This window comes from Vicugna pacos, chromosome 32 (assembly GCF_048564905.1).
Source record: "Vicugna pacos chromosome 32, VicPac4, whole genome shotgun sequence".
Classification (NCBI taxonomy): Eukaryota; Metazoa; Chordata; class Mammalia; order Artiodactyla; family Camelidae; genus Vicugna; species Vicugna pacos.
This window is the reverse complement of record NC_133018.1, coordinates 16982629-17010621: the sequence shown is the minus strand read 5'-3', so window position 1 is coordinate 17010621 and position 27993 is coordinate 16982629. Positions and strand designations below refer to the sequence as shown.

General features: G+C 54.6%; 1 protein-coding gene across 9 annotated transcripts in view; it reads right to left on the bottom strand.

Moving 5' to 3' along the window:
* Window positions 1-849: 849 nt before the first annotated feature.
* Window positions 850-27993, bottom strand: part of HECTD4 (HECT domain E3 ubiquitin protein ligase 4) — a 164910-nt gene continuing 137766 nt past the window's right edge. For 4 of the 9 annotated variants that reach the window (XM_072953303.1, XM_031670054.2, XM_072953301.1 and 1 more), the window contains exons 57-76: window positions 26692-26897; window positions 26266-26396; window positions 25751-25956; window positions 23904-24083; window positions 20326-21632; window positions 19100-19307; window positions 16429-16652; window positions 16190-16341; window positions 14743-14849; window positions 13963-14089; window positions 11449-11639; window positions 10228-10374; window positions 9275-9394; window positions 8555-8710; window positions 6970-7073; window positions 6508-6729; window positions 4879-5045; window positions 4399-4594; window positions 3617-3839; window positions 850-3028 (exon numbers count right to left, since the gene is read on the bottom strand). In XM_072953303.1, the coding sequence (XP_072809404.1) occupies window positions 2892-3028; window positions 3617-3839; window positions 4399-4594; window positions 4879-5045; window positions 6508-6729; window positions 6970-7073; window positions 8555-8710; window positions 9275-9394; window positions 10228-10374; window positions 11449-11639; window positions 13963-14089; window positions 14743-14849; window positions 16190-16341; window positions 16429-16652; window positions 19100-19307; window positions 20326-21632; window positions 23904-24083; window positions 25751-25956; window positions 26266-26396; window positions 26692-26897 (4511 nt within the window). In that variant the 3' untranslated portion in view covers window positions 850-2891. The remainder of the gene's footprint in view (window positions 3029-3616; window positions 3840-4398; window positions 4595-4878; window positions 5046-6507; window positions 6730-6969; window positions 7074-8554; window positions 8711-9274; window positions 9395-10227; window positions 10375-11448; window positions 11640-13962; window positions 14090-14742; window positions 14850-16189; window positions 16342-16428; window positions 16653-19099; window positions 19308-20325; window positions 21633-23903; window positions 24084-25750; window positions 25957-26265; window positions 26397-26691; window positions 26898-27993) is intronic. The other 5 variants (XM_031670055.2, XM_072953300.1, XM_072953305.1 and 2 more) reach the window with 3 other exon arrangements.

Below are 27993 nucleotides of genomic sequence, written 5' to 3'. Positions count from 1 at the left end.
CGCCCCAGCTTCGCATGTCTGACAGAGGTTATCTCTCTGCTCTGAGTGGTCACCTTTGCTCCGTTTCTAGCACCCTGCAGACAGACATGAGAAGGGAAAGTTGCTTGTTCCTCATCTGAGAGGGTTCTTGCTCGTTGTGTAATGAAGACATGTGTAGAACGCATTCGCTGAAAGTGAGCACTGACTGATGGAGTCGAGAGAGTGAGAATGAAGTGGGTCTGAGTGAGGGCTCCCACAGAACAGGGGGAGGTGATAAGTGAGTCAGGGAGACTGGCTGGGTTTTCCTGACTGCAGACCACAGAGGGGGGTGTGTGTGTGTATCTGTGTGTGTGGTGGGGAGTCTGGGACAGACACAGAAGCAAGAGGGCAGAGTTGATCTTGGAAAGCAGTGTGGAGCTGATAAGTCCTCACCTCTTCCGTGAACTTTCCTTTTGCAAGAAGTAGTGCCAAATCCCTGCCTGTGCCGAGGGAGGGCACGTGGGCTCAGGAAGGCCCGGGCTCTACTGGAGCAACAGCTCACCTGAGGAAAGGCCTCACGCCGGCACAGGACCAGAGGCCAGCGCCAGGACAAGGAGTGGGCAGATCCTGCAGGGCCAGGCTTACCTTTGACCTCGGATTTCCATCCTGTCAATCCAGCTTGCTATATGAAGACAGAGACTCGGGGGGCCGAGCAGTCTGTAAGCGCGTGGGGCAAGAATCGCTCTGAGTGCAGAGACCATAATGATCAGAAACACTTAATTCCCGGCCTCCTGGCGACCCTCAAGCATCAGAGCCAGCCGAGCGCACTGGCCTTTGAGTCTTCTCAGCAAGAGTGCATGACGACCACACAGCACTCAAGGTCAATCAAAATTAGATGAAGGTTATTTATTGGTGCAACTTTTCCTGTCGTGAGCTTCCTTTACACAGCAGTGGTGTAAATGGCATCAAATTGAATGAAAAGTTTGTTAAATGCAACCATAAATAATTACAATAAATATACATCAAGTAACTTTACAGCACACGTTTTTTAGGGCCAAGGTTTGGATCTGTCTGGACCTCAGTGTGCTCTCTGGGAGAAGCAGTCACGTTAGCAGCAGATCTAGTCCAGTGATGGGCCAACAGAAGCTCACCAAACCCCTCTTGGGGAGGGAGCTGACAATTCTGAGTCCATCCAAGGGATGGGAAGGATGAGGGGAACAAGATTTAAAAGTACAAGGAGGAAAAACCACTTCTAATAAATCCAGAGGCCCTTTCATTATGCAGAAATGAAATAAGAGGATCCTTATTGTCAGGACGACCTCCTGACGTGACCCCCAGTCAAGGGGGCTGTGGCCCCCGGGAGGCAGCGGCCGACCGTCTTCCTTCCAAGCAGGGCAGCTGCTTGCAGGCACTCACCTCCAGACGTGACTGCTCCTGCATCAAATGTAACTGATGCAACGAACGATTCATCCCGGTTTATCCTTTCCTTAGGTCTGGGAATCTTTTCTACAATGGTCCTTAACGCACTTCCTAAGAATAACAGGGAGGAGATGGATGCTAATGGCTCTAACTCTAAATTCCACACATCTTTCCGACAGGCCAGGGCCACAGCAGAGAAAGGAGGAGCACACCCTCTTTCTCTCACCAGCATTCACACTCCAAAGCCTCCTAGTCAGCACTCACTCAGAGCTCCCACTATTCACAATATTGTACAATAAATACAGTGACGCGATTCTGCGAGAACTGGCAAGGCCCAAAATGACAGTGTCCAACAAGACGGCATATGCTGCTCTCGAACAAAGTACCATTGGACAGACCTATTTGGGGCACGAATGCACTTTCAGGGCAGTGGGTGAGCCTGGAGCAGCTCAGCCCTGGCACACACACACGTGGGGCAGGGAGGGGCCGCGGGGCAGGCCTGGCTAGAGGGGCGGAAGGACCCCCCAGTGTCTCCGTCTGGACTTGAAGGTCTTAGTCATGGACGCAGACCTCGAATGGGCAGAGCATCTCAGAGAGCTCTTGTTAAAATGGGATGTGGCCCTTTGTTCCTCACATCACAAAGTCTGCAGCGAGGCTGGGCCATTTCTGAGTACGCAAGTGGGGCAGGCTTGAATCGTGTGCTTTCCTGTTCAATCAGAGTCTCGGGAGAAGGCCCCCACCTGAGCACTGTGCCTCCAACTCCTGAACTGGGGTGCAGCTGGCCTGGCTCTGTGAACTCAGGTAGAGTTACCCTTTGGTCTTCTGGTCCTGAACAGCACTCAGACCAGGGCCCAGAAGAGTCGGAGAGCAGACAGGGCTGTCTGGGTGGGAAGGGACAGGGGAACCACTGTGGGCTTTTCCTCAGAAAAAGCCCAGACCATAAACAAGGTTCTAAAGCCCAAAGATGAACACACAGAGCTCCCTGGGCGCGTCTCCCATGTTTGGGGAACTAGCCCAACCATTTCAAGGTGGAAGGAGGCCTGCAGGAGCCGCGTCCAGGAGAACCTCCAGCTCGGGGCGGACGGGCACGGCTGGCCACATTGCCTGTGGTGACGCGCTGCAGAAGGAGCAGGACACTCTGTGGGCCGAGGGCGTCTCACTACCAGCTTCCTGCTGGGTGGTTCTATGATGTGGAGCCAACTGGGGCATCAGGGCATCAGAATCCAGTGGCCACGAAGGACAATGTCCAGGAAGATCAAATGAGACACAAACTGGGACCTAAACTATCCTACAAACATACCACAAACAGGTAGCAAAAGAACCGACCCACCACGAAACGTACAAATACATAAGGGTAAGTCTTCCACGAGGCCCCGGAATGTGGACAAAAGTTTGGAAAAGTAAAATGTCGCCAACTCCTCACGCAGGGCCCCGGAGGGAAGTGCCCGCAGCGGCAGGCTTCCCAGGCCGGTGGAGCGGTGCCTTGGTGACAGCCTAACTCGGGCTTCCTCCCCTCAGCCACTCAGTGGGTCTTCGCGGTAGTGGATGGCACAACGAAGTTTCTCCAGCATGATTTCCAGCGAGGAGTACTGGGGAAGCTTGATCATGAACATGCAGGTCTCCACTCGGATGTACCGAGAGTCTGGGGAACCTACAGGAGAGACATCGGCCCGGCGTTAAGTGTGGGCCCGGGTCCCACAGAGGCCTGGCTGGCCCCTCTGCCTCCAGGTTTGCCTTTCTGGGCGGATGCAAGCTAACCCCGAGGCCCAGCAGGAGAGGGATGAGGGCCTGCAGGGCGGGCAGGGGGAGAGTCTGGGGGAGGAAAGGGCAGACCCGTAACCACCCCGTACAGCACAGGCAGCAGGTTGCTGGCTTGTGACAGAATCTGGCTGCAGGCAGGTTTGGCCAGCAAGGAGTTTTGTTTTGATTTTTAAAATTTAATTATTTTGCTGCATTTAAAAAGTTAGAAGATCAAAACATTTCTGGATTTGTAGCTTTTTAAAACTTCAGAAGACGTGTCAACGTCAAGCCTGTACTGCCACTTGGTGAAGGTCAAGTTTGAGAAGCACATGACCTCTGACCTCCCTCCCCTGTGCCTTTCCCTCATTTACTTTTGGGCTTTGGTGTTTGGGGGGTCCCTGTCCATTGCTCTCCCCCCTCGTGCAGGGCCTAGCAGCCCTAGCTCCAAACAGAGGGGCCTGTGTGTCCCCACTTGGAACATAACCGGGGGGGCCAGTACCTGCTGTGCCATCCGGGGGGGCAATCTTCATGGGGTACGGGGGCACATGAGCTGTGTCAGGGCCCCCGTCTTTGCAGGGGCAGGTGAACGGGATGCGTTCCTGGTTGCAGGCAAACTTGATGAACTTGCACAGCTCCTCCTGGGCAAACATCTCCAGTGCCCCCCAGAAGAACTCGATGTGCTGGTCCGTCTCCATCAGCCCCACCTGGTACATGGTGTGGGCCTGGGGAAGAGAGACCCCCAGACGTGAGCGGGGCTGGCCCTCTGCTAACACAGTGCCCCCCCAGGCCGGGCCCAGTCCCGGGGCAGGGTGCAGCAGAGAAACGATGGCCGCAGGACAGGTGGAGAGTACAGTGGTGGCCAGGCCCACAGAGAGCTGTAACTGTCTGTGTGACCATGGCCTGTGCACTAGGCCCCATCCCCCACTGACCCCACTGGGCGGGTCCTGTCACGATTCCCAGTAGGTGAAGTCACTTGGGCAAGGCCTCCCCACTAGCACAGGCAAGGGCCGGCCTGGCTGAGGCGTGCAGGAGGCTTGGCAAAAATGTGCTTCACTTTAATTCATGGGCTCTGGAGGCAGGTGATCCGGGCCCCAAGTTTGACTCTACCGCTTCCTGGCTGGGTGACCTTGGGCAAGTGACCTCTCAGCTTCAGTTTACTCAGCAGAGACAGGGGTGAGCACAGAGCCTCCCACATGTAGGGGGACAGAGTGCGCGGACACAGGAGGTACTGACAGGCCACTGCCGACTCGCCTGCCAATCCCGCCCAGCCTGGCCACCGACCTTCAGGAACTCGAGGTTGATGTAAGGGAGGCCGCACGTCCGCAGCTCCATCTCCAGCGGGCTGAGCGTGGTGAGCAGCTGCAGGGGGATGATGGCGCCCAGGCCCGCCCGCACAGCCGTCACGCACTCCACGTTCTGCAGCTCCCGCAGCCGCAGGCTCCGGATGGCTGCCGCGTAGATGTCCTTGTTCTCCCACCTGCAGGGTGTGGGGGACGCAGGTGAGGGGCGATGCCCAGGGGCTGCTCCAGGGCCCGGGGGTACAAACCCGCTTGGGCAGAGGGGCCCAGGCCGGTACCCAGAACTCCCAGACCTGGCAGCTCATGAATTCCTCTCCTGCTCTGGGAGTCACCTGCCTGAGCCCGTGTTTCTGAATAAGGTCCTTCCACTGAGATACTCCACCCTCTCTCCTGGTGCCCCAACTCCTGCCTCATGTCCCCCCTGGAGGAAACCCCCGTCCCGACCTCGGCCCCGTGCACTCACGCCACAGGGATGTGCCGGCCGCGGCTGCACAGCTCCACCTCCTCGCCCGTCATGGTCAGGTAGGTGAACCGGCAGCAGGGCTTGTTGGGCCCGTCAGGGCTCTCGGTGGCCAGGTGCTGGGAGGCGATCTCGGCGCACAGGGCCTCCAGCTCGGTCTCGTCGTTGATCTGGAGGGAAGGGGCAGAGTGGGGCTCACTGCTGCCCGGCTCCCGAGGCCCCCGGAAGACAGAACCCCATCCCTAGTTGGGTAAACACTGGGTGTTGTTTGGGCAGGTGGCACAGCCCTGGGCCGTCAGCCTTGCCATCAGTTCAGAGTTAGGCACATGGACAAGGCCTGTTGGCTCTGGTACCCCGGCTCCCTCTGGGGTCTTGCCCATCCCCTCCAGATGGAAGCCTCGGCTGGGCTGTCTGCCTGGACACCACCTTACATCTCTTGCCCGCTTCAGGCCCTCGCCGCTACCCACAGCCCCGGGAAGACTTCTCAGAGCAGCGCCTGGCAGTGACAGAACCCCGAAGCCCACAGTGGGAGGGGCGTCCTGCTTTAACCCTTTAGACAATCCATCATCAGCTCTGTTTCTGCTGAGAAGCCAGCTGCTATCCAGGACCCCGGCTCTGCTGCTCCCCTGCATTCGTTGCCGTCAAGAGGCAGCTAAGGGGACTATGGAGAGTCTGGCAATGAGGCCCCTCAGAGGGCCCGTCATGTCTGTGTCGGGGGAGGCCGATCAGCTGACATCTCCTTCTGCTGACAGATGCCACCTCCTCCAACATGAAGTCTGCTCCCCGGAGGCCAAACACCGTTGGCCCAAGGCGGGGGGGCTGGATCAGAGGCCACCTCCACTCTCCACTGGGACCGTCTGTGTTCTGAGGAGAGCGTGTGGGGCCAAAAAGCACAGGCTTTCCAGCTGGACAGAACTGAGCCCTGCTGGTGGCTCTGCTCCCAGCCAGCCCACCTCTCTGAGCCTCACCTCCCTCCTGGCCTCGCCGTGAGGACTTCTGAACACAGCCCTCCAGCACGGGCCTCACATAATTGGGGAGCAGCTCGGCGGCTCCCTGGCCACGGATGGGAGCCCCACCCTGGCCTCGGCGACTCTGCTGAGCCAGTGGGCGGACGTGGTGGCAGCCTGAGACCCGAGCACAGGTGGGCGGGCCTGCGTGTGGAGGGGGGCGGTCAGACACTGCTGTGGTCGCTGTGTCTGCAGGTCCCAGCGCACAGGGCAGGGAGAAACAGGTTCTCCAGGCCCTGCCCAGGTGAGGCCCTGCCCAGGTGAGGCCCAGGAGCTTATCTCCCATGCTCCTCGTGAAGCCCTCAAACCAAGCGCTTAAAAGTGAAACTGGCTCTACTTGGAGCAGTTCCCACCCAACACCTCTGCTCATTCAGCGGCCGGGAACCCTTCGCCCCTGTGTCCTAACAGGCCCCGCAGGCTGGTCAGGTCGCCCCGTCTGCTGCTGTCCGCAGGGAGGGAAGCCAGCGGCTCCTGCCCCGTGAGGCAAGCCTGGCCAGCGGGGATGCCCCAGGCTCCCTAATGTTTTTCGGGAGAGCCCCGTCAGTCTGCGGGTGGGACACAGAGGCCTAAGCAGACAGCGGGCCACGGGGCGCTGCAACCCCGGGAAAACTCGCTTTTCACTTACACTCTCGAATTTCTTGACATAATTGTAGGTGAGTATGTCTGCTTCCTGCAGGTCCTGGTCGGGGTCCAGGGGCTCGCCCACCAGCGTCTTCCAGAAGGAGGGCAGGAGGTCCAGGGGAAGAGGAACGTCTGCTCGGATCGCAATTCCCAGCAGCTGGCCCAGGAAGTGCAGCAGCTGCTCCTCGCCGTAGGTGATGGGGCTTGGGGTCAGAATGTACTTGCCCTGAAAGTGGAGGCGGAGGCGAGGTGACTGACTTGTGCCTCTGCTCCCCCTGGAACACGCGTCCCCGGCCCACGTGACCCACAGGAGGCGGGAAGGACCCCCTGCAAGGCAGGCCCCTGTCTCAGAGCTGTGCCGCCAGAAGCCTGGTGAAAGGACCAGAGCCGATGAGGCCACGTGCGCACGCACCCGGCCACCGCCCCTCGGGGAGCCGACGGCTGGGGCCTCAGCTCAGCATCTTACCTTGTTCTTGTTGACGGCGGAGCTGGGGCACAGCAGGAGGAGGGAGAGCGAGGAGCTCTGAAGCTCTTTACACACCTGCCACAGAAAGTGGCGGAAGGAGCCGCCTGCGGGACAGACGGGGCCTCTCAGTCCTGCCCCCACCGGGACCAGCACCTCACCTGCCCCCGGACCGTGACCTTCTCGGTGGAGTGGCGAGAACTCGCCTGAGGGCTGGGAGACCTGGACTTGAACCCGTGGGGCCAGGGATAAGCTGGGTGACCCCGCCTCGAGGAATCATTCCACTTCCTGACCGGCCTTGGCCCCTCCATCTCTCAACTGGAGGCAGTAATTGTACCGACCTCCAGGCTAGTTTCAGGGATTTGAAAAGATCAAAGGCAGATCCTACTCAGGGCACCTCACAGCTGCAAGCTGACAATGACACGCGGGCTTGTGGGACCCACATCCATGTGACCCAACAGCAGGCCCCGTTGTCCTTGGTATTGCCTCTTGCTGAGCCCAGGTGTCCCACGTACGTTCAGTGAGCACTAAAATGGATATGCCCACGGTTCTGTGCACAGGGCAATGGGCAAGGAGCAACCCTCTCCTGCTGCTGGTCCAAATGTGCCTCTGGGTGTCTCGCAAACCTCCTCTCTGTGGCTGGGTCTCCTCAGCCCCTCCTTGTCGGCGCCCTCAGGTCAGGGAGCTCCGAGGACAGCTGTGCACACGCCGTTTGGTCAGAGCCAGGCAGAGGACTTGCTTGGGGACAGATGTCAGGGCCTAGCCCTCGCTCAGCTTCCACGGAGAAGCAGGAGACCCCTGTCTGCTGAAGCCGCCAGGCCAAGGGCTGGGCTTTGGAATCACACAGACCTGGGTTTGAACCCCAGCTAGCTGCCTGACCTTGGGGAAGCTGCTTAACTGTGTGGAGCCCCCGTTTCCCCACCTGTGAAGGGGGTCAGTACTGGTGTCATGAGGAGTGTAAGGTGTTAGTCTGGGCCTGGCACGTTCTGGTACCTCAGTGAATAGAGCTGCTCCCAGGGAGCGTGGAAGATGTGCCCAGAGGCTGCCACAGTGCTGGCCGGTGCCCAGTGGAAGAACTTTCTTTTCCCATTTAGCATGGGAAGCATTTCCTGGATGTCTGGGGCCAAACGTGAGTGAAAAGGCCACAAGCAACTTCGTCTCTCACAGGGCGCATACCAGCTTTTAACCCGACCAACCCCACAAACAGGGACTCTTCCTGGAGAAGTCAGTCCACACTGAGGGTGTCTCTCCTGGGTCCACACAGCAAGAAACTCGCCCCCAGTGCTGATCAGAAGCATGGTCTCCAAGCCCGGACAGCGCTGGGCTGAGGTACATGGGGACGGGGCTAGGCCGGGGGGCTGGGTCTGAAGAGCCTGGACAGATGGTGGCTCTGGGGCAGTCCTGCTCCCGTGCGGGGCAGTCCTGCTCCCTTGCGGAGCAGGGAGATGAGGACATGGCTTTACTCTGGCTAATGGGGAAGACCTTGGTCCATTTAGGCTAAAAATCACCCTGGCAATTTTTACATCTTAAACACAGCCTCCCTGCCAAAGTGGCTGACCGAGGGCCCGGCGGGGGGGCTGCCACTTACTGGTGCCATGGACCTCCTCCCCAGTGAAGCGGATGTTGAAGGCATAGGTGGGGTCACCGCCGCTCGCCAGCTTGACGCAAAGCTGAGAGGATGGCACGGAGGCCAGCTGCCTGGCCGCCTGGCAGAAGTAGGAGTTTTCAGAAGCTCTGATCTCCCCTGGAGAGAGAAACCAAGTGGTCGAACCCCATCGGGGTGGCTCTGGCCTCCTACCAAGGGACAGCCGCCTGGCCGGCCCGGCCTGCTTCCGCCACCTTGCCTCCTTCCTGCTCCTGGAGCGTCTCCGGACTTTTCACACCTCCACCACCTGGGTCCCTCAAAGAGCCCACCCCATCCCACGTGGTCGGCCCCTCCCATCCTTCCGCGTGTCTCCTGGGGCGGCCGCCCACCTGGCTCCTCCTTTCCTGTCCCTCCTGACGTCTGTCTGTTCACAAGCTGTGGTGGGGACGCCTGGCTGCCTCCCCAGTATCCAGCCTCCCCTCTTCTTTGGTGCCAGAGCCCTGATTTGAGCAGGTCCACGGCCAGGACTCAGCCCACCTCTCCTGCCCTCCCCCGCAGCCTGGAACAACGAGCCACGAGCCCAGGAGTGACTGGGAGGTGGAAGCCACATGCTGTCAGAGCAGCCCTGGACCCCACCTCTTCTAGAGGCTTCTTTTATGTGTAAGAAATTAACTAGTTTAAGCACTGTTGTCAGCATCATCTGGTCTGTGTAGCTAAGCTCACCTCCTACAATTTCCAGTGGGTCCAGAGTGATCTCTGGTGCTGCGTGGTCAGCCGTCCTCTGCACCGTGGCGTTCAGCACCCGATTCATGACTGTCACCTTCGTGTCATAAAAGATCAGCCCTGAAGGGAGGAATGTGGGAGAGAAGCTGGGATGGGGCGGCTTCCTCTCCTTCCCAGTCACCCTGCGGCCTGGTGGAGGCCACACTGTCCCCTGTGGGTCTGTCCAGTCTCTTCCGGGACGGCCTGCGGGCCCCTGGGGAGGACATGCCGCAGGGAGCACAGGAGGTCCCGCCCTGCTGGACAGCAATTCATCAGTATCCACCCAAATGTGAATGAATCCAGAATTAAACCTGTGGACCCTGTCAGGCTCAGGAGACACCTCGCTTTCAGGAATACAAACCCAAGTACACAAAGAACAAGGTATTGCTGTGGCAGCTCCTGAAACAACAAAAAAACCCACCGAAGCATCTATCACTAAGGATGTGGGCACCTGCACGGCGGATGGTCAGGCAAGGAGGTTCTGTGAGCACTGACACAGATCTGGGCAGCAGAGTCGCAGAACAGAACATATAAAGCCCAGTTTTTAATAAAAAAACAGAAAAAAATCAAGTGTGTGTCCATTTGTATGTGAACAGAAAAGTCTGGAAGGACTGACACTCATCTGTGAGTAACGGTCACCTCTGGGACGCAGGGGGCAGCTAGACCGTCGGAGCTTTAACTTGATCTATTTCTAAATAATCTGAAAACATTTTTAGTAAATTTATTTTCTCCCAGTTTATTTGTTTTTTAGAGCATAATTAAAGTAACTGCTCTTGGGGGGACCCGCTGCTCCACAGGAGACTGTGTGTCAAACGTAAGGCTGGGTGTCGGGGTGTCACCCTGGACAGCCACCAAGGCCAGGTGACGGCAGCGACCCCATGGTGGGGTCCCAGCCCGAGGGCCCCAGCACTGACCCTTGGCCTCCTTCAGCAGGGCGGCAATGCTATGGGTGTACATGGGCGTCTGGCGCAGCTCCACCAGCGGCAGGAAGAAGGTCTCCAGTGTGGTGTTCAGGGACTGGAGCAGGGCGAAGCGCAGGCGCAGGCTCTCGATGGGCACGTCTGCAGGGCACAAGGAGTGGTCAGGCGGGGGCTCGGCCCCGTGAGGCCCAGACTCCCCATCTGCGAACGATCAGGTGGCCCGATCACGGGGAGGACCCTGCGAGTGGGCCATTTCAAGTGAGGCCAGGAGGCTCCCACAGGGGGTTTTACCCCTGGGACCCAGAGAGGCTGCTCGTGAGTGAGCGGGGCCCCGATCTCCCTGACTGTGGCCAAGCAAGAGCGAAGGGCGAAGTCCAGGCTCTTAAGGAATCCAAGGGCCCCCTCAGCCGGCCTTTGGGGCTGTGCCTGGGCTGAGAACCATATTTTGAAAAAATTACAGGCTATAAGAAGTTGCAAAAATAATGCAGAATCTTGGGTACTTCTCACCCAGCTTCTCCCAATGCGACATCACACATCAAAAACAGGAAACTGGGACACTGGCAGATTTTACTTGTCCGCCCTCACACCTGTCTCCTCTCTAACTGGGAGATGGACGTTCACCTTCACAGTATCCGGACCCGTGGCTGAGTGAGGCCGAGAGGGCTAAGCAGAGCCCGGGGCATGTGCGGCCAGGCACAGAGGCCGGTCCAGGGCCGTTTGCCAACGTGCTATGACAGGGGTCATCTTGCAGGGATGGATTTGTGGGGAACGTCCCTTGTGTGCAGAATTCTTTTGTACATTCCTAGCTTTTGATAAAAACCTGCGGCTCTCCTGTAATTGGGGATGAAGCCTTTAACACATGCATCCAGACTGCACTGATCCTGCTCGCTCCCAACACCAGCCAGGCATCTGTGGCGGCCCCTGGGCGGGGGCCTCGCCTCCCAGCCACTGCGCTCCAGGGTCAGCTGCCTGGCTTGGTTGCACTGAGCACGTGATAAGGCCTCACGAACTTTAATTTGCCGCAAGCACAGCTTCTTGTTTTTCTCTTCCTCTTTTTTTGCCCACCTGGTTCACAGCGGGTGTTCCCAAGGATTTGTTTAATGGACGTGTAAGGGGCACCTAGTTCTTCCAAACCCCCCGCGCCGTCGTGGGGGAGGCCCCCACAGGGCAGTGCAGAGGGTGGACCCCGAAAGGCTTCCCCCTGGGGCCACGTACTCAAGAGACAGGCCACCCTGGGGTCGGCGGCGTCCGCGGGGTCCAGATACACCTCGTGGGGATGCAGCCGCGCGGGTGTGATGGCCAGGTGGCGGCACAGCCGGTTGATGTACTGCACGAGCGCCACGTCCATCTCCAGGGTCCACTTCCTTGAGGCCTTGTGTGCGTGCCGGACGTCGATGCAGGCGCACCTGGGGCAGGGAGAGGCAAGGTGGGGCAGCAGCGCCGGGGGGTGGGGGGGGGGGTCGCTGGGCCCCTCCAGAGCCACATCCCAGCTCCCGGGGGGTGTTTATAAGACAGCCTTGCCTCCCGGGTGTTTCTTGGTGCTCAAACAAGATGCTGACTGCAGAAGGGCTGCTCCTCGCTGGGGGAAAGCCCCTCCCAAAAGAAACAAGCTGAGTGGGCTGGGGTCAGGAGGGAGGACGGCACAGCCTGTGTGGGGAGCTGGGTCGCACACACCCACGCGTGCAGCCCTCTCGTCTGTGGGCAGCAGGGTCTTACACTGTCCTCAGGGGCCACGTACTCAGGAGACAAGGGTTAAGGACAGGGCTCTGGAGTCTAGGCTACAAAGCACAGCTACTTCCTGAGCCTCAGTTTCCTCATCTATAAAATGGAGCTGGTGACAGCTCGGCCTTGTGTGCTGTCCTGAGGACTAAGACGACGCTGTGATGCACACAGTACGGTGCCTGGCACCTTCTGAGAGCACAGGAAGTCCCAGCTGCCGAGTGACTGGGCCATCATCCCTTACCCAGCGATCCCACCCCCGGGTTCATCCATGGAGTTACTTGGACGGGCAGACAAGCTGTGTTTGTGAGGCTGCTTCACCACAGTACCTTCAGCCCTAAATCACACTGCCCCTTAATCGTGGACTGCTGGGCAGCCACCAAAATCATCTGGTGGCACAGGACCGAATGATGTGGGAAAATGAAAAAAGCAGTCTGCGGAGTGGTGTGTCCTGTCTGACCCCACCCTACTGGACTGAAAAAATCTACCCCCGCAAAAATGTTGGGAGAGGTATTTACTGAAACATTTCAAAGTGATCACCCCGGGCACAGAGCCACAGGCAATCTCCTTGTGTCTGCATATACTGCACGCGGTTTTACTGAGTGCACGTGTCCCTGTTCCACAAACATGGAGCTATTAACCTAAGAAAGGCTGGCAGGCGGGCATGCGAGGGGACAGGTGCCTCTAGTTCTGGAGCCCGTGGCACCTCGAGTGGGCCACACGCCACCCAGGGTGCATCATGGGGAGGTCACCTGGCTCAGGGAGGTGGTGGAGCCTGCTGTCAGGCTCTGCTTGCTACAGGCCACCTCTGTCCTACCCCGAGAGTGCTCTGAGGAACCTAGCCTCCTTTGGAAGGGGATCCCCTCTGCCAAGAGGGTCCCCTCACAGCCACTTCCAGGCTGGATGTGTCAGGACATCACTGTGACCCCACAACACAGCCCTTCCAGCTGTTTCAAATGCATCATCTTGGAATTAGTTTGCAGTCCAATTTGTTCCCTTCCCATTTGGAATGCATTTTCTAGTCGAAAATAGGTGATTCTGCTTTTAACAACCGCCTCCCCTCCAGCCCCAGTCTCTTACTGGTTTCCAAAACCAGTCAGAGAACTTGGCCCTGCCACCATAATCCAAGGCCCATCTGTGAGCCTTCAGTGAAGGTACCAAGCGCTGGTCCAAGCAGCAAACAATTTCTCAACTCTGAAAACAGGGTTTTAAAAAGGCATGCTCCTGACAGCCATTCCTTCTCTGAGTCCCAGGATGTCCTGCTGCAGGGAAGGAAGGTAGACCTGCGTGTGGGAGAGCCTGGGGAGAGCGGGGAGAAGCCAGGGGGAGAGGGCAGGGACTTTTTTTGGTTTGCCAACATCCTGTCTGCCTGGGATTCACTTACAGCTAGAAAGGGGAACAGTATTTCTTTGGTCCTGGAGACCTGGTGACTTATGACTTGCTGTGCTCGTGCCTGAGGGGAAGAGAGGACAATGGAGACTGGGAGGGAAAGTGGCTCCAGGGAAAAAAGATTCTTTGGAATAAGAAATCATCCTTAATAGGGACTGAAATGGGTCCCCTTTCCACCAATTCGCATGTATTTCACTGTATTTGGGAGAAAAAAAAAGACTATTTGGAGACAGGGCCTTGAAAAAGAGGTAGTTAAGGTTAACGAGGCCATAAAGGCAGGGCCCTAATCCGATAAGGACTAGTGTCCTCATAGGATGAGGGAAGGCCACGTGAGCGCACAGCAGGACGGAGCCCTCCCGAGAAACCAACCCTGCGGCACCTTGGTCTTGGCCTTCCAGCCTCCAGAACCGTGAGACAATAAATTTCTGTTGTTTAGAAGAGGGCTTGTTTCCAAATGGGGGAGAAAATCCACCTTTAACACTTATGAAAAATCAGCAAATAACTCAATAGGTGTTAAAAACAGGCCCGATGGAATGGCTCCCCAAGAAGTAATTTCTTGGGGGAGCTTCTAGTGACGGAGAATAACCTTTACACAAGGTATCAGCGGGCACTGGCTCTTACCTCTCAAAATGAAGATCGTAGCCACAGGACAAAATGGCCCTCCAGACACTGCGGATGTCTTGCTTGGCTCGGTCAATAACAAACTTGTGAAACCCTTCCAAGGTCAGGTACTTTTCCTCAGGGACTGCTGGAAAGGTGTTCACAGTGTTAGGAGAATCTGGTGAGAAGCGAGGGCCTCACAATGTGCTCCCGTCACACCCTGTCTTTCAGGGCCCAGTTCATCCAACCCCCCTTCCGCCTCCCGTCACTCCAGGGCCCGCCACCTGGCCGTCTCACCCACTGCCCAAGACAAAATGACCCGACCTGACGGGGACTCTGAGCCGCAGACGCGCGTCGTCCAGCGGGTCACAGATGGCGCAGCGCCTTCCCCTCAGTCCTGACTTCCTATCAGCTCAGAGACACTCCCCACTAAGCCATTCTGTGACCACGAGAGGCCCTTCCCCAACTCTCCCCGGGGCCTTTAGGAAGCTAGGGCTCTAATGCCCCAGGTAGTGCCTCTTCTGAGCAGATCTCCAACCTTTACTCTCGGTCGCACTCATCTCTCTTCCCTAGAAAATGCGGTATTTCTGGAGCTGCCATTTCGCCCTCCACAAGTTCGATCAGCAGAGACAGTGTCCTGGGGCATAATCGGAGTCGGCCAAGGTTGTCTTCCGTGTCTGAGGCAGGGCTGCCCAACCTCAACTAAAACCCGAGGGAGCCAGTGGCTGGGAGAAGCAGGGAGGCTGGTCCCCAGGCTGGAAGCCGCCCTGAGCCCACATTCGACCCAGGCCTCTCACTCACCTTCTTGTTTTTTGGTGGGTGATTTTTCCGGGTCCTTTTCGTCTGGCTTGCTCTTTTCCGGTGATTTCGGCTTCACTGTGGGCTTCTTCTCGCTCAAGGCAGTCCTGCTATAGACCAAAGCAGCAGGATCAGAATTCCTCACGCCCAGCCCTCCTCCTGGCAAAGGGCGCGCGGAACCTCTCCAGGCCACAGTTCATCCCCCACTAGCCAGGGCTGATGGTTCAGACAGGGCTGGGGTCAAGGTCAGCTTTGTTCTGACCAAGAAGAGTTTCCTGAGCAAATTATGGGGACAAATCGATGCTTTAAAATGTGAAAAATCTCGAAGAGACACTTTTCAAACATTCTTTCTACATATTTCAGAGCTGCACTGTCCAAAAAGCTGGCACTAGCCAGGTGTAGCTACTTAAGTTTAAATTACAATAAAATTTTAAGTTGAGGTCCTTGGTGGCACTCGCTCCATTTCGAGTACTACATGTGGTCAGTGGCTACTGTGCTGAAGAGCACAGAGAAACAGCAGGAAGTTCTACAGGACGGTATTGATTTAAAAGCACCATGTATGCATCCTTAATTGATAAAAGACACTTTTTTCTCTGACAATTTAAACAAGTCTGCTAGAGACTCCTGCTAGGTTAATACTTGGCCATCTGAATTTCAACTGTGAGTGCTTGAGAGTCATAAGCTTGTATCTGAAGAATGTTCTATTAAGTATGTGTGCACATCCACACATGGACTATAACGTAGCTATTTTAAAAAAGGACTGGGGAAGTTCTTTTTGTGCTAATATGGAATCATCTCCAAAATTAGTTGTAAGTAGAAACGGCACGGTACGGACATTCTGTACGGTTCCCGACACTTTGGTGTGTATACGCTTGCTGGTGTACACAGAAGAGTTCTGGAAAGCTACGTGAGTGACACAGGCAGTCTCAGGGAGGGGACCCGGGAGGCTTAAGGATGGAGAGGAAGAGGGGTGGCTTTTCACTGTGTATGCTTTTGAATATTGTCCTATTTTAGCCATTTAAAATGTAAGAAAATAATACACATGCTCAAATAAAACATCATGCAGTTACTTTAAAGCATTTGCTATGTGTGGGGTAATTCAATTTTTCCCAGCATGCACGTAGGCACTTTACAGTCTTTCTACCATGACTATATGTCTTACGTGTGGGTAAAGGAATTAGACTTTTTCAACAATTCTGTGCATTTTAGATGTTTTATTAATTCAGACTAGTCTGCTTTCCAGCTGGCATGGTCCAGATTTGACGGTCCTCGTGTGTCAAATGAAGTGTTCTCTTGCCGCTGACGAGGCCGAGGACCACACGGACTCCAGCAGCAGAGCAGAGCCGAGCCAGGACTCCCCACAGGGGCCGACAGCCGCCCAGGAAGCCTGCTGAGCGCTGGCCCCGCGTCCCCCGGCCCAGCCCACCCTCCGAGCTCCTCGGTCACGCACCTGACGCTGTTGAGCACGGCCTTGTCCTTGGCCGGCGGCTTGGTGATGGGCCGCTTGGTGCTCACCACCTTCCCGGGGTGCTGCTCCTTCCCGGCCTTGCTGTACTTGCTCTTGTCGAACTTGGGCTTCGGCACGCCGTACTTCCTCAGGATCTGCGGGACACCAGGGCGGGAGGGAGCTCAGGCTCGGCCTGGCGCGCCCCAGGGCCCAGCACAGGCGCGGCGGGTCGGGGGTGCTACCTGGGTGAGCTGGTCCTCCAGCACCTTTTTTGGAGGCCGGACGTTGGTGAAGAAGAGGTGGAGAAGGTTGCCTGGCGTCTGGGAGTTGATCTGCTCTTTGCTGAGGTAAATGTCAGACACTTTGATGGGCTTCGCGGGGGTCAGGCTCAGCGTCTGCTCCGAGTGGGCACAGCTCTTAAATATCTCTGTCAGCACCTCTCTGGCCCCGGGCACCAGCTTCTCTCCTGTTGCAGAGTGGAGGCAGGGCAAACAGTTCTGCCGTGAGCACGCTCTGTCAGGGTAAGCCCCCTGCAGCATCTGACTTGTTTATTTTCCATCAACAACTTACTTCTGAAAGTGGGTAATGGGCATTTAGTGGCGATGACGCCCTGTCCACCAAGCCCTGGTCTCCCCTTTCTGGGCGCACACCTCAGTGACACCCGTGATGTGGACCGTGAGCCCTGCCGGGGCCCGTGTGCTCTCTGCTGCGTTCGCCCCCGCCGCTGGTCGGGGACATGACAAGCCCCAGGGATGGCTGGCTTCGGGGCTCTCCCTGGGCTCTGACGTGTGCAAGAAATAATTTTCTACCAGGTTGGAGCCTCTGTACCCCGGATCTCTGTACTGTGGCGGTTGAACCCCTCTTAACTTCAACAACACATCCGTGAGGGACAGTCCTCAGGGAACAAGGGGACGTAGAGGCTCAAGTATTTTTAGTGCAAAGTACAAGTTGTTCAATGAGTTATTATCAGATGACATGTTACAAAACTAGTACAACCAGCAGATGGAAAAGAAAGTTCTCTCAAGTAACAAGAAAACTGTCCACAAGCACGAGAAAAGACTTTTTTTTCTGGCCCCAGACAAGCGCTCCAGAAGGCGCCCTTGCCTTTCCTAAGGGGCCAGTCAGGACCCATCTGCATGTTCCTCGAGGCCGAGGGCCCTGACCTACAAGCCAGACTGATGTGCTCATAGTGCCCCTCTGCTCCCACGCCATCCTCCTCATCCTCTTTCTTGGGGGATCTGACCTTCCAGAGCCGCCTTCAGGTCAAGCCCGGCTGAGGGAACCAGAGCACAAAGTGGAGACCTAAGAGCTGACTCAGCAGAACCACAACTTAAAGAAAACACGTGTGGCTGTTACATGGCAAACATGTTCTCAAAATACTGAGTACCTTATGCGGAAGGTTTAACTATCACACAATCAAAAACTAGAACTAAATTCAGACTGAAGTATGAAAAGACTGGTGAAGCATTAATTATGGCAGAAAAAGACCTCCCAGCTCCCATAGATCTTACACCTGCCGCCCCTACGTGGTGTAGCTGAGAGTTGAGGGGGCAAAACACACACCAGTGAGGGAACAGGGCCGGGAACAGGGCGAGGAGAGGGAGGCAGCCCCTCAGGCGCCAGATTTCCGAAAACCTCAGAGATGAAGATACATATTTTAATACAGTGTTTTAAAAAAATCAAAATTAATACAAAAAACCCATGATAAGCAAAATATTAAAATGGTACCATGCCGACTGTATGAAAGCTGGATTCAAAAGGAAAAATCAGTAATTCTGATCTGTCTTTATTAAAATTTTAGTATTTTGTTCACCATGGATATTATGCATTTATTTTGATTTTCGTAAATATTAAAATATTATTTACAGAGATAACTGAGTTTTGGGGGGACCTCACTCTGGTCCTAGTCCTGAGGGAACATTTCAAAATTTCATGATCAGGGGATAATAATTTGAAACAGCAACAAAACCCATACTCAATTATTGCATTTCTGTCCTCAGAAAACACGAAACAAGACAAACTCAATGACTGTATTGTGAAGTTTCAAATAGTATTAAAGATTATAAAAGAGAACATAAATTAAAAATTTTGACACAGAATAAAAATGACAACACAAAGGACTATAATTATAAACAGGAAAAAGAGAAACTGCCGCCACTGCTGAGGCGCAGCTGGGGGCGAGTCCTGGCCTCAGGCTCTGCTGGGTGCAGCTCTGTGGAGCCTCGGTAGAGCCTGCGTCCTGGGTGAACAAAAGAAACAGGGAAGCCAGACAGGGTCCACCCACATTAAGAGCCACGAGAAAGACAAAGTGGGACTTTTTAAAAAAGGAACTGGAACTGTTTATTACCCAACAATTCGTTTTAAAGGGTGAGGCATTAGCCTCCTCAAGCATAGGACCAAATGGTTACCAGCAGTGGACTTAGCACATTCTGGCCCCAGAAGACAAAACAAAATAAAGACACTTGATCTTGAGCAACGGGAAGCCTGGCTAGACAAAAAGAAGTAAAACTACCGGACCGCAAGCCCACATTGGAGGCTGACGCAGGCTGTGGCCTAGCCATTCCTGGTGGTCCCCGGGCTGGCTGAACGCGGCAGGCCTGCGGCCGGGCCGGCTCAGCGGCCTTTGAGGCCCTGACAGCTCTGCTGGGAGAGGGTAGGAGTGTTCTCTTTGCATCATGTGAAGACGCACACAACACGTCTTCTGTCAGCCACGCAATGAACCTCTTGTCCCGTGTCCCCAGTACCCTCTGAATCATTTCTTCTATCTGTGACCCCCAGAGCTGGTCTTTACAGTAAGATGTTAGAACAGGGGAAACTGGGCATGGTGGGGGGAGTGATTTTTGCTCCAATTTTTCTGTAAATTTAAAACTGCTCAAAGAAAGTCTATTATTTAAAAAAAAATCCATAACCCACCTTTAATTGACTTATCGTTGAAATAATCTTCTAACCCTGGGCTCCCCTGTGTATCAAACAAACTCTGATTTACTACAGACACAGTGAGAATCTCTTCCGTGGACATTTCCATCAACTCATCTTCACCATCCAAACTTGACAAACCAATCAAGTCATTATTGTTAAATAAACTTGCTCGAATTTTCTCGATTTTGGCTCGGGATCTTATCTGTGTGAACAAAGAAAAGGGTCAGGACTTGAGTAGTGAGACATCAGTCATTCGACAGGTATGCCCTTTCTTTCCCTCCCGCCGTCCCTGAAAGCCTCCACTCATCTTGAGCGTTGTGGGCATCGCCTGACTCGGGCGAGCTGGCCTTGCCGGTAAAGCCTCCCTCACCTGCCAACAGCAGTGACTTACAGGGGGACAACTCAGTTGGAAACCTCTGTTGATAAACCCTGCTTGTGGCTTTACCTAGATGCCCAGTTGGATAAAGTTCATGCTTGGCTCTAAGAAAGTCCCCAAGAAGAAGGTGGACAGATTAAAAGAAGCGATGCTGGGGAGGAAGCCAACCACTGGATCCTGAGCTCTCTGTTCAGAGCCCATGGGGTGGGTTGGGGTGGGGAACAAGACGGTGCAAGGCTTCTTCCTTGCACCTTCCTCTTCACATCCAATACGGGGGAGGGCGGGTTTTACTCCACACCTGACTCCCATTACAGAGGGTGCACGAGACACAGGATGCAGGGTTTCTAAACAAGGAGGCCCAAGAAATAATGGGAACTTGAAGCAGAAATGTAAGCTGGCGACAACGCACGCACCACCTGAAACTCAGAATCAACTGGAACAGAACGAACAGTAAGTCTGATCTCAGCCTGCTCAGTAGGGATCCCTCTGACGGCAACGGCTCTGAAGGCCCGAGGCCACTCTGAAAGATGCCGGTGGGGCCTGAGTTGGAAAGCACTTGGTAAAGCCCACCGTCAGGAAAGGTCAGCCCCTCCAAGCCCCCACGTCCCTCCGTTCCGCACTCAGCAGCGAACTGTGTTTACTTCCTGACATCAGACTTGCTATCGCTCTGAGATGTGACCTCAAACACAGACAATCGACATGATACGTCTTCACTGTTTCCCCTAAGGGCCCCCGAGTCACCTATCGGATAGTCTCTTGGAAATAATGTTAGAAGGTTTAAAGAGGCCCGGGGGACTCTTACTGCTCACGATTTAAGTGGTCGCCAAGGCATGAGCGCACTGACCTCCACGACTGCGAAGCCTTTGATGGGGCGCGCTGCGAGGGGCTGGTTGTCCAGGGATGTGACTGTGTACATGGAGCCCATGTCCGACCCCGAGGCCGTCTCTGCGTTGTCCAGTGGCTCCCCCAGGCTCCCCAGGCTGCCCAGGCTGCCGGTGCTGCATAAGGAAATGTCCAGGCTCTCCTGGCTGGACACCACGTGGGGCTCCAACAGGCCCGCGGGGATGGGCAGCTCAAGGCCCGAGGGCAGTGGATCCGTGGAGAGGTCGCTGACCGCTTGAGAGATGCCCTGGGAGCTGCAGATGGAGGCCTGGCTGGTGGACGCGGAGGCACTGACGCTCACGGCGGGGGTCGGGCTGCTGGACGTGCTCACCTCCACGCTGTCTGTGCCGGGGAAACTGAGGGTCTTCTCCGGCTCAGCTTTCCCATCACAGCCCTCGGCCTTGTCTTTGGGCTTCTTGGGGTCTTCGTCCTGCAGAGGGATGTAGATCTCGTCTTTGAAGACTCCGCCATGGGCGTTGCAGGCCTTGCGGATGGCACCTCGGACGATGCCCTCGTCCAGGTGGGTGGGGATCCCGGAGATCACCAGCAGGCGGCTGTGGGCGGTGGGGCCCACCAGGGCCTGGCAGGCGTCGGCAATGGCATCGCTCGTCACACCCAGCCCCTGCGGGTCCTTCCTGGTGAGGTGCCGGAGGATGATGAGCAAGGTCAGGGCGCGATGGAACCACAGCATATCTTCGGGCTTGCTGCCCCCAATGCTCAGCATGGCGGGGTCTGCGTCCACTGAGCGCGTGGACTGCCGCTTTCCGGAGGAGGAGGCCTTTTCCCGCTTCATCTTGACTTTCTTCCTCTTGGACAGGAGGCTGGGGCTCTGCGGCGTCTGCCCGGGGGAGGACGACGAGGAGGACGATGAGTCGCTGAGGTTTGGGGCGGTCGCCGAGGTCACCCCGCTGACGGTGACGCTCATGTTGGTGGGCAGGGTCACCTCAGCCACAGCCAGGCAACCTTCCATGAGCGCATGAAAGTACGTGGAGAATCGGCCATGGTCGGGGGCTGCCGCGGCCCCCGAGCCTCCGCACGCGCCACCCGGGCCCCAGCTCTGCGTCTCCTCGTCGTACAGCTTGTGGAGCTCCGACTGCAGCGCCGTGAGCACGGCCAGACAGGGGTTCAGCTGGAGGGCGACAGAGGAGGGCAGGCCGGCGGGGTGCTTCCTCTGCTCCAGGCCATGTGCTGTGCGCAGGAGCTCTGCCAGGAGCTGGAAAACCAGCTCCTTCACGCAGGCTGCCAGGTCCGTGGTCCAGAGGAAGTTTCCTGAGGCAAATAAAAAGGAATACTTATAAAAAAAGCAATCACTTACACACAGCTTACAATGTAGCAGGCACTGTTCTAGGCATTTTAATGGAGTCAGCCCTCACAGCGACCCTGTGAAACAGGTACCACATCCTTCATCCCCATCTCACAGATGAAGAAGCAGAGGCTCAAAGAGCTGAAGGACTCACACGCCACCGCACAGTCACAGTCACACAGGGAGAGTCGCGCAGGCTAGCCCCAGAGCCCGCGGCTTGGACCCCTGTGCCATGTGATCGCACGGAGCCAGCTTCTACAGCTCAGGCCGACACATCATCACTTTCTTTCTCGTAAAGTTATCAAGCAGGCTGGCGACACATCACTAGAACAGTGTTTCCTGAACCATGGGATGCTTCCTACTGGGGGCATACAACCCAATTTTACCAAACAGCACAGAAACACACGTGGAAAATTATTCCTTTTTAATTCCTCTTTCTGTCCTGATTTTGTCAACAAGGAAGCCTTCCTGTGGGGCTAGAATATTCTTAACAGAGAATAGGCCAGAGACCCAGAGCCTTTGACACGCAACAGTATTTAGTCACATTTCAGAACAGTAATTGTTTATCTTTTTATTTTATAGTTATCTTATAGTTATAGCAAGGCATACTAATTTTTCACTTAAAGTAGCAACACAAAGTATCCTTTGAAATTAAATTTAAGTTTAAAAATAGGAGAAAGGAGTTGATTGCCACAAGAACAAATCAATACGCATGACACGCATGACTGGCAGACGTGGCAGAAATCACATAAAGGCGGCATGAGAACGACTAAGTTTGGGAAATACTGTCTGTAACAGTGATGGGCCACACATCTGTGCCAAGGTCCTGGTCACGCCAGACGTGTGTCTTATATCCACAGTCACAATATGGGCAGGGAGTCGCAAGGTCCAGGTCCAGCTGACTTACCGATCATCCTGGCTAAGCCCGGCGCCTACAAAGGAGGGAACTAGGCTGACTACTCTCAGCGGTGACGCTGCTTGGTAATTCCAGCTGAAAATGAACTCATGGCTGTCCCGGGACATCGGCACTCATGGAGCCATTCACAGGGGACAAGTGCCCGTGGGGTCCAGGGCCAGGTGTTTGTGGACCTCAGATGTTTGTGTTTCCTTATCCATTGTCCTTCCTCTGCCACTGGGCACTTACGGAGGAGGACGGCCTCGGAGAGAAGTCTTCGCCACTAAAACTGCAAATGGTGGCCCGTGGCTGAGACCAGCCACAGACATCTTGTTCCTACAGACAGTGGTTCCCTGCTCACCTCCCCCTATGCCCTGCCCAGTGTGTTTTAAAGAATTTGAATTTGTTTTCAACATTAAAAAATTGGGAAATTCACATCAGTATCTAGATTTCTGGCTTTTCTTGAAATAAAAAGTGATAGTATCTGGCAGGACTGGGGCCACATTCTTACGTAGCAATGAGCAGTGGGGTGCAGCGGCTGCCCGCCAGGGGCCCTCCAGTTCATGGACAGTCCCGGGCCCATCTTTGTGCTGTATTTCTCTCATTGACATCATCTGCCTGACCCTTAAGGACATCTGAGTTTGCAACATGTTTTTCCCTCCAACATTTTATTAGGAGAAAATATAAAAATATAGAAGGCTTGAAGGACTTATACAGTAAATATCTGTATGCTCACCACCTCGATTCTACCGTTAACATTTTGCTGTGTTTGCTTTATTACACATCTGTCTACCCCTCCACTTACCCACAGACTCAGCTTAGCTTTTGATTTCATTTCAAAATAAGTTGCAGACATCAGTATGTTTTATCCCTAAACACTTAAGCAGACACATCATTCAAGTTCAATATTTAGAAAATTCTTGAAGTATATTTACATATGCTAAATGCACAAATCTTAAGTTTACCATTCCATGAGTTTTTCCAAAATGCTCTCCCTTCTTAACCTTTCAGGAGCTGTGAGGTCATGTTTGACTCTCTAACATCATTCACTTCCATGCCACCTTTCACCTTCAAAGTTACCATAATGGCATATTTTTGTGTTTTAAAGTAAAGGATGATAAAATTAATCTTATTTTCCTGGTTAGTTATTTCCCTCAAAATAACGGAAATAACTCTGGAAGTCATGGATTTGGAAGTCTAGACAGCACCTTCCACTCAACCCCCCAAGCCCACTTCAAATGACAGCAACCTGACGAGAGTGGCCGCCGCCTGGGCCACCGTGGCTGCCCCAGGCCCTGCGACAAGCCCCCTCCTCAGGCTCCCGAGGGGACGGAGGCCTCACCCAGCAGCTCCACCACTTGCAGGAGGACAGACGTCGGGATGGTGTCAGGCTCGTCCTCGGCTCTCCCCTCGCCGTCCTCTGACTTCCAGGACAGCAGCTGCTCTGCGAAGGCCACAGCCAGCGGGAACTCCAGGGGCAGAGAGTGCAACACCAGCACGGCTCCAGGAGGGGGGGACACCCCTAGAAGAAGCACCCAGGAAGAAAGCTTGTGAGCGGCAGCACCTGATCGAAGTAAGCCCGTGAAAAAGACCCGCCAGCTGTGCGCAGAGAACCAGGGCTGGAAAGCCCAACCACCCATGTGTCGGGGGCGAGAAGAAATGTAACTCCCTACTCTCCAGACAGACTCAGCTGCAGGTGCAGGAGGACCGGAGGACGTCCTCTTGTTGGTGGGACAAAGGGCAGCAGGGGACAGGGAAGGACAAACAATCCCCCATCAGCCCGATGACCGGCAGGGAAACAGTAAGTCAGACTTTAGAACATGCTTCGCTGGAGCAGCCCCGCCCGGTGCAGCTGCAGTCCCAGGGAGCTTATCGGAGGTTTACAGAGTGCACCAGCAAGGGCCTCCAGGCTTCAGGCACTACCAGGACCCTGGGCTCTGACTCTTCTTTACTAACTTCTGTCAGTGCCGTGGCCTGAATCTGACCAAAGCCGCCCATGGTGAGAGGAGAAAGGCCCTGAGGCCTGATCCCCCTCACACCCTAACCCCCCAACCTCCTCCACAAGCACTGGCCAGACATAAGCCGGGGCATCTAGGGTCTCTGGCCAAGTCAGGAGGAACCACGTTGACTGGCCTGTACTTTGGGGAGAGTGTTTATCTGGGGAATGATAGGTAAGACAGAGATCCTCTTTGTTTAATACATAAAGTTTTAAAAAACAATCTAGGCAAAATACGATGAAAAAAATTGACCCTAATATTTATTTTTAAATTTTTTTTCAAACAGAGGTACCAGGGATTGAACCCAGGACCTTGTGCATGCTAAGCATGCACTCTACCACTGAGCTATAACTCCCTAGACCCTAATAAAAAGAGATCATAAAGTTATTTAGCACTGACCAAATCACTTAAGAAATGTCCTTTCATTTTATTCCCTGAAGATGCAATGTCCCCGGATTGCGGTTGTGGAGAAGCCAAGGCTCAATTTTGGCTGAAAGTTTAAATACATCTTTATAACTGTCTCCAGCTAACACATGTCCATCTTTTCCTGTCCAACACACCAAGGAAGCACAGTGGAAACCTGAGACTAGGTCTTCCTCCCCACTGTGCGCTCATGCAGAAGCAGAGTCAGTGGGGCCCGGCATATAAAGCAGACAGTCAGCGACGTCTTCAGGATTTACAGAGACAGAGCCTTCAACTAAACCTCAAACTGCAGAGGCTGAACAGAGGACACCAGGGAGACAAGAGCACTTGGGCCTCCCTCCCAGGCTTGGTTTACCATTTAGATGGGGCGTGGAGGACCACTGAGGCCCGTGTCTCAGGGAGCCACATTACACCCAAAAGAATTCTGTTTTCACGAGAACGTGAGGAAGGACAGCCAGGATTATTACAGCTAAGTGATGAGACGGCTCTGTTCAGGTCGTCCTAAACAGTATGTGTCCCAGCACACACTTGTGAAAGGAAAGGAAATCCCCACTGCAGCCTGGGCAGCATCTGCCAGGCCTTCCCCGGGCCGGCGAGGGAGAACATTCAATCTCCTGTCTCTGAAAGACACTGCCCACGCAGTCCTGTTCTTTACTCATAGGAAAGCGGAACACAGCAAGGTAGAAAATCCTTCCAATTTTCACAAAGAAGGAAAACAGAGAATGACTTCAAGCTGTTCTTATGACTGCGAGCTAATTCAGAGACTTACCCAGTTTGATGTGCACCTTGTCTGTGGAGAGGATCACAGAAGGGTACTGGTTGGTGGTGGGAGGCGGCGTGAGCCCCGTGTTGGCCGGAGACGCGTCCCGCGGGTAGCAGACGGCTTCGATGAGGTTGAGCTGGCCGTTGCGCTTCACTTTGTGGCCCAGCCCGTACACGAGCACCCGCGCCCATGGCGCCTTGTACAGAGAGGAACTGAGGAGGGGGGATGAGTGTAAGCAGAATCCCACCACGCACGCCAGGGGGCGCCAACGGACACTTAGTCGTGAGAAGGGGGTACGTTTAGAACTGGGCACGTATGAGTCATTTCCACATTTCAGGTCATCCTTTATAAAAACTAATTTCCAAAACATGGAAGTAAGGGAAGGACTATAAATCACTTTCAAATATAGGATGACTTAAAGAATAAAAACTACGTGAGGTTTTTTTTTTCCTGTCAATTTCTCCAGCATCCGTTTTACTTTTCTCTCCCCATCACCATCTCCTGCAGAATGGGCAACTTACTCTTTGCGGAATCCAGACTGGCTTTCTTTGCAAGACACAACAACAAAAGCTGCCCCGGGGAAATTAACATCCATGTTGACTTTAGACTCAGAAATCGGGAACTCTTCAGAGGGGAACTGCTCGGGTGCCGTCTGCAGAGACATTTAACAAAGAAAACCACAGGTTAACCCCAAAAGAGCATTTCATCTTCTCAGCTCCCAGGCAAAGGACAGACCAATGCATAAGCTATAACAGGTTGGGGAGGACAAAAAAAGCCCACTGGGAGGAAGGACACCACAGATGGGCCAAGGCAGGGGAGCTGTGAAGAAAAGCAGACTGGTGGGGCAGGAGGCTTGAGCAAGAAAGTGTCATTTTCAGTCAGCCAATAAGATTTCCAATTAAAAATTGTAACCCCGGTTCAGGGATGTCAGAGCTTTAGACTTTTACCTGCAGGAAAGAACAGATCTGTCTCGTCAGCTCCAAAAGGCTCTCCTCGCCCTGGTGCAGGGTCCGTGTGATGGCCACGTTGAGCCACTCTCTCACTGTCTGGGAGTTGCCCTGGTAGAAGAGGTCCGTGGCCGAGCAGTTCTGGGCATGGACGCAGTGCTGCAGGGACTGTGCCAGGAGGATGGAGCTAGAGCTGATGGTGCCGTCTGGGGACAGGAACGAAGACACAAGTTGACAAGAACCACGGGGGCCAAGGACTGTGAGACCCTAAGTGACAAACAAGGAGCAACCTGTCCAGATAACCGGGATGGGACAGCCTGGACATACGTCTTGGCTAATAGATGTTACCAACCCGACCCCATGGAGAGGGTAGATTCAGGAGTTCAGTGGTCTTCACATTTTTGCTTTCTTTTAAGCTAAAAAAATGTTTCCTAAAGTCGTGAGTGAAGGCCCAGGTCTATTAATCAGGTAGATTTGGAGCTGCTTGGATCAGGAGTTCCCAGAGCCTGACCCACCCTGAGCTGCCCCAAGGGACCACCAGGGTGACTCAGAGTGCAGTTTGTAAAGCAAGTGTTGGTCCTGTGGCAAAGCTTCTTCCACAAGCACTTGAAAGCATTCTAAGTCTGTTTCAGAGCCTCTGCGCTGTTGGGGTGGGCCATGGAGGTGCAGCCACACAGGCCCCTGCTGGGACCCCATGGCTGTGAGATGCCCTCGAAGTTTAGAACGTCGCCAGCCCTCTTACCTCTTGCTCCCATCTTAGTTGCTGGGAGGTCAAGGGGAGTGGGCTGGGGGCCAAGGCGCCAGAGGAAGACAGAAGGGGCCCCTGAGTGTTCACCTGGGCTGCGGGCAGATTCATCACATAGCATTCACCAGGGAGCGAACACCCAGCACCGGCCCGCACCCCGAGGGCCCCAAGCTGAGCCGATGCACACAGGCTGGCCCATTAAAACCGCTCTGCCTCTAGTCACAATGAATCAGTTAGGTCTCTTTGGAGGAGTCTGACAGCAGGACCGCTTTCCTTTCTTTATGATGCCAAACAGAGTGTCTGTGACCCCAGTACAGTGACCAGATTTCATAAGTAATACTTCATTTTCCTTGATCCATGATTACTTTGGGAAGCTCAATGACTGCTTAACAGGTTAAGGACTAAAATGTCATGTAATATACTTAGATTTTTCGAAGAGTGAGAAAGCACTGCCAAGACAACCGCAATCTTTCATGCGGTTCACCTACACTAAGTGTAAAGGTCCTGTGCGGGGAATTCCTCCTCCCGCTCACGTGGAGAATGAGCCCACGGAGCAC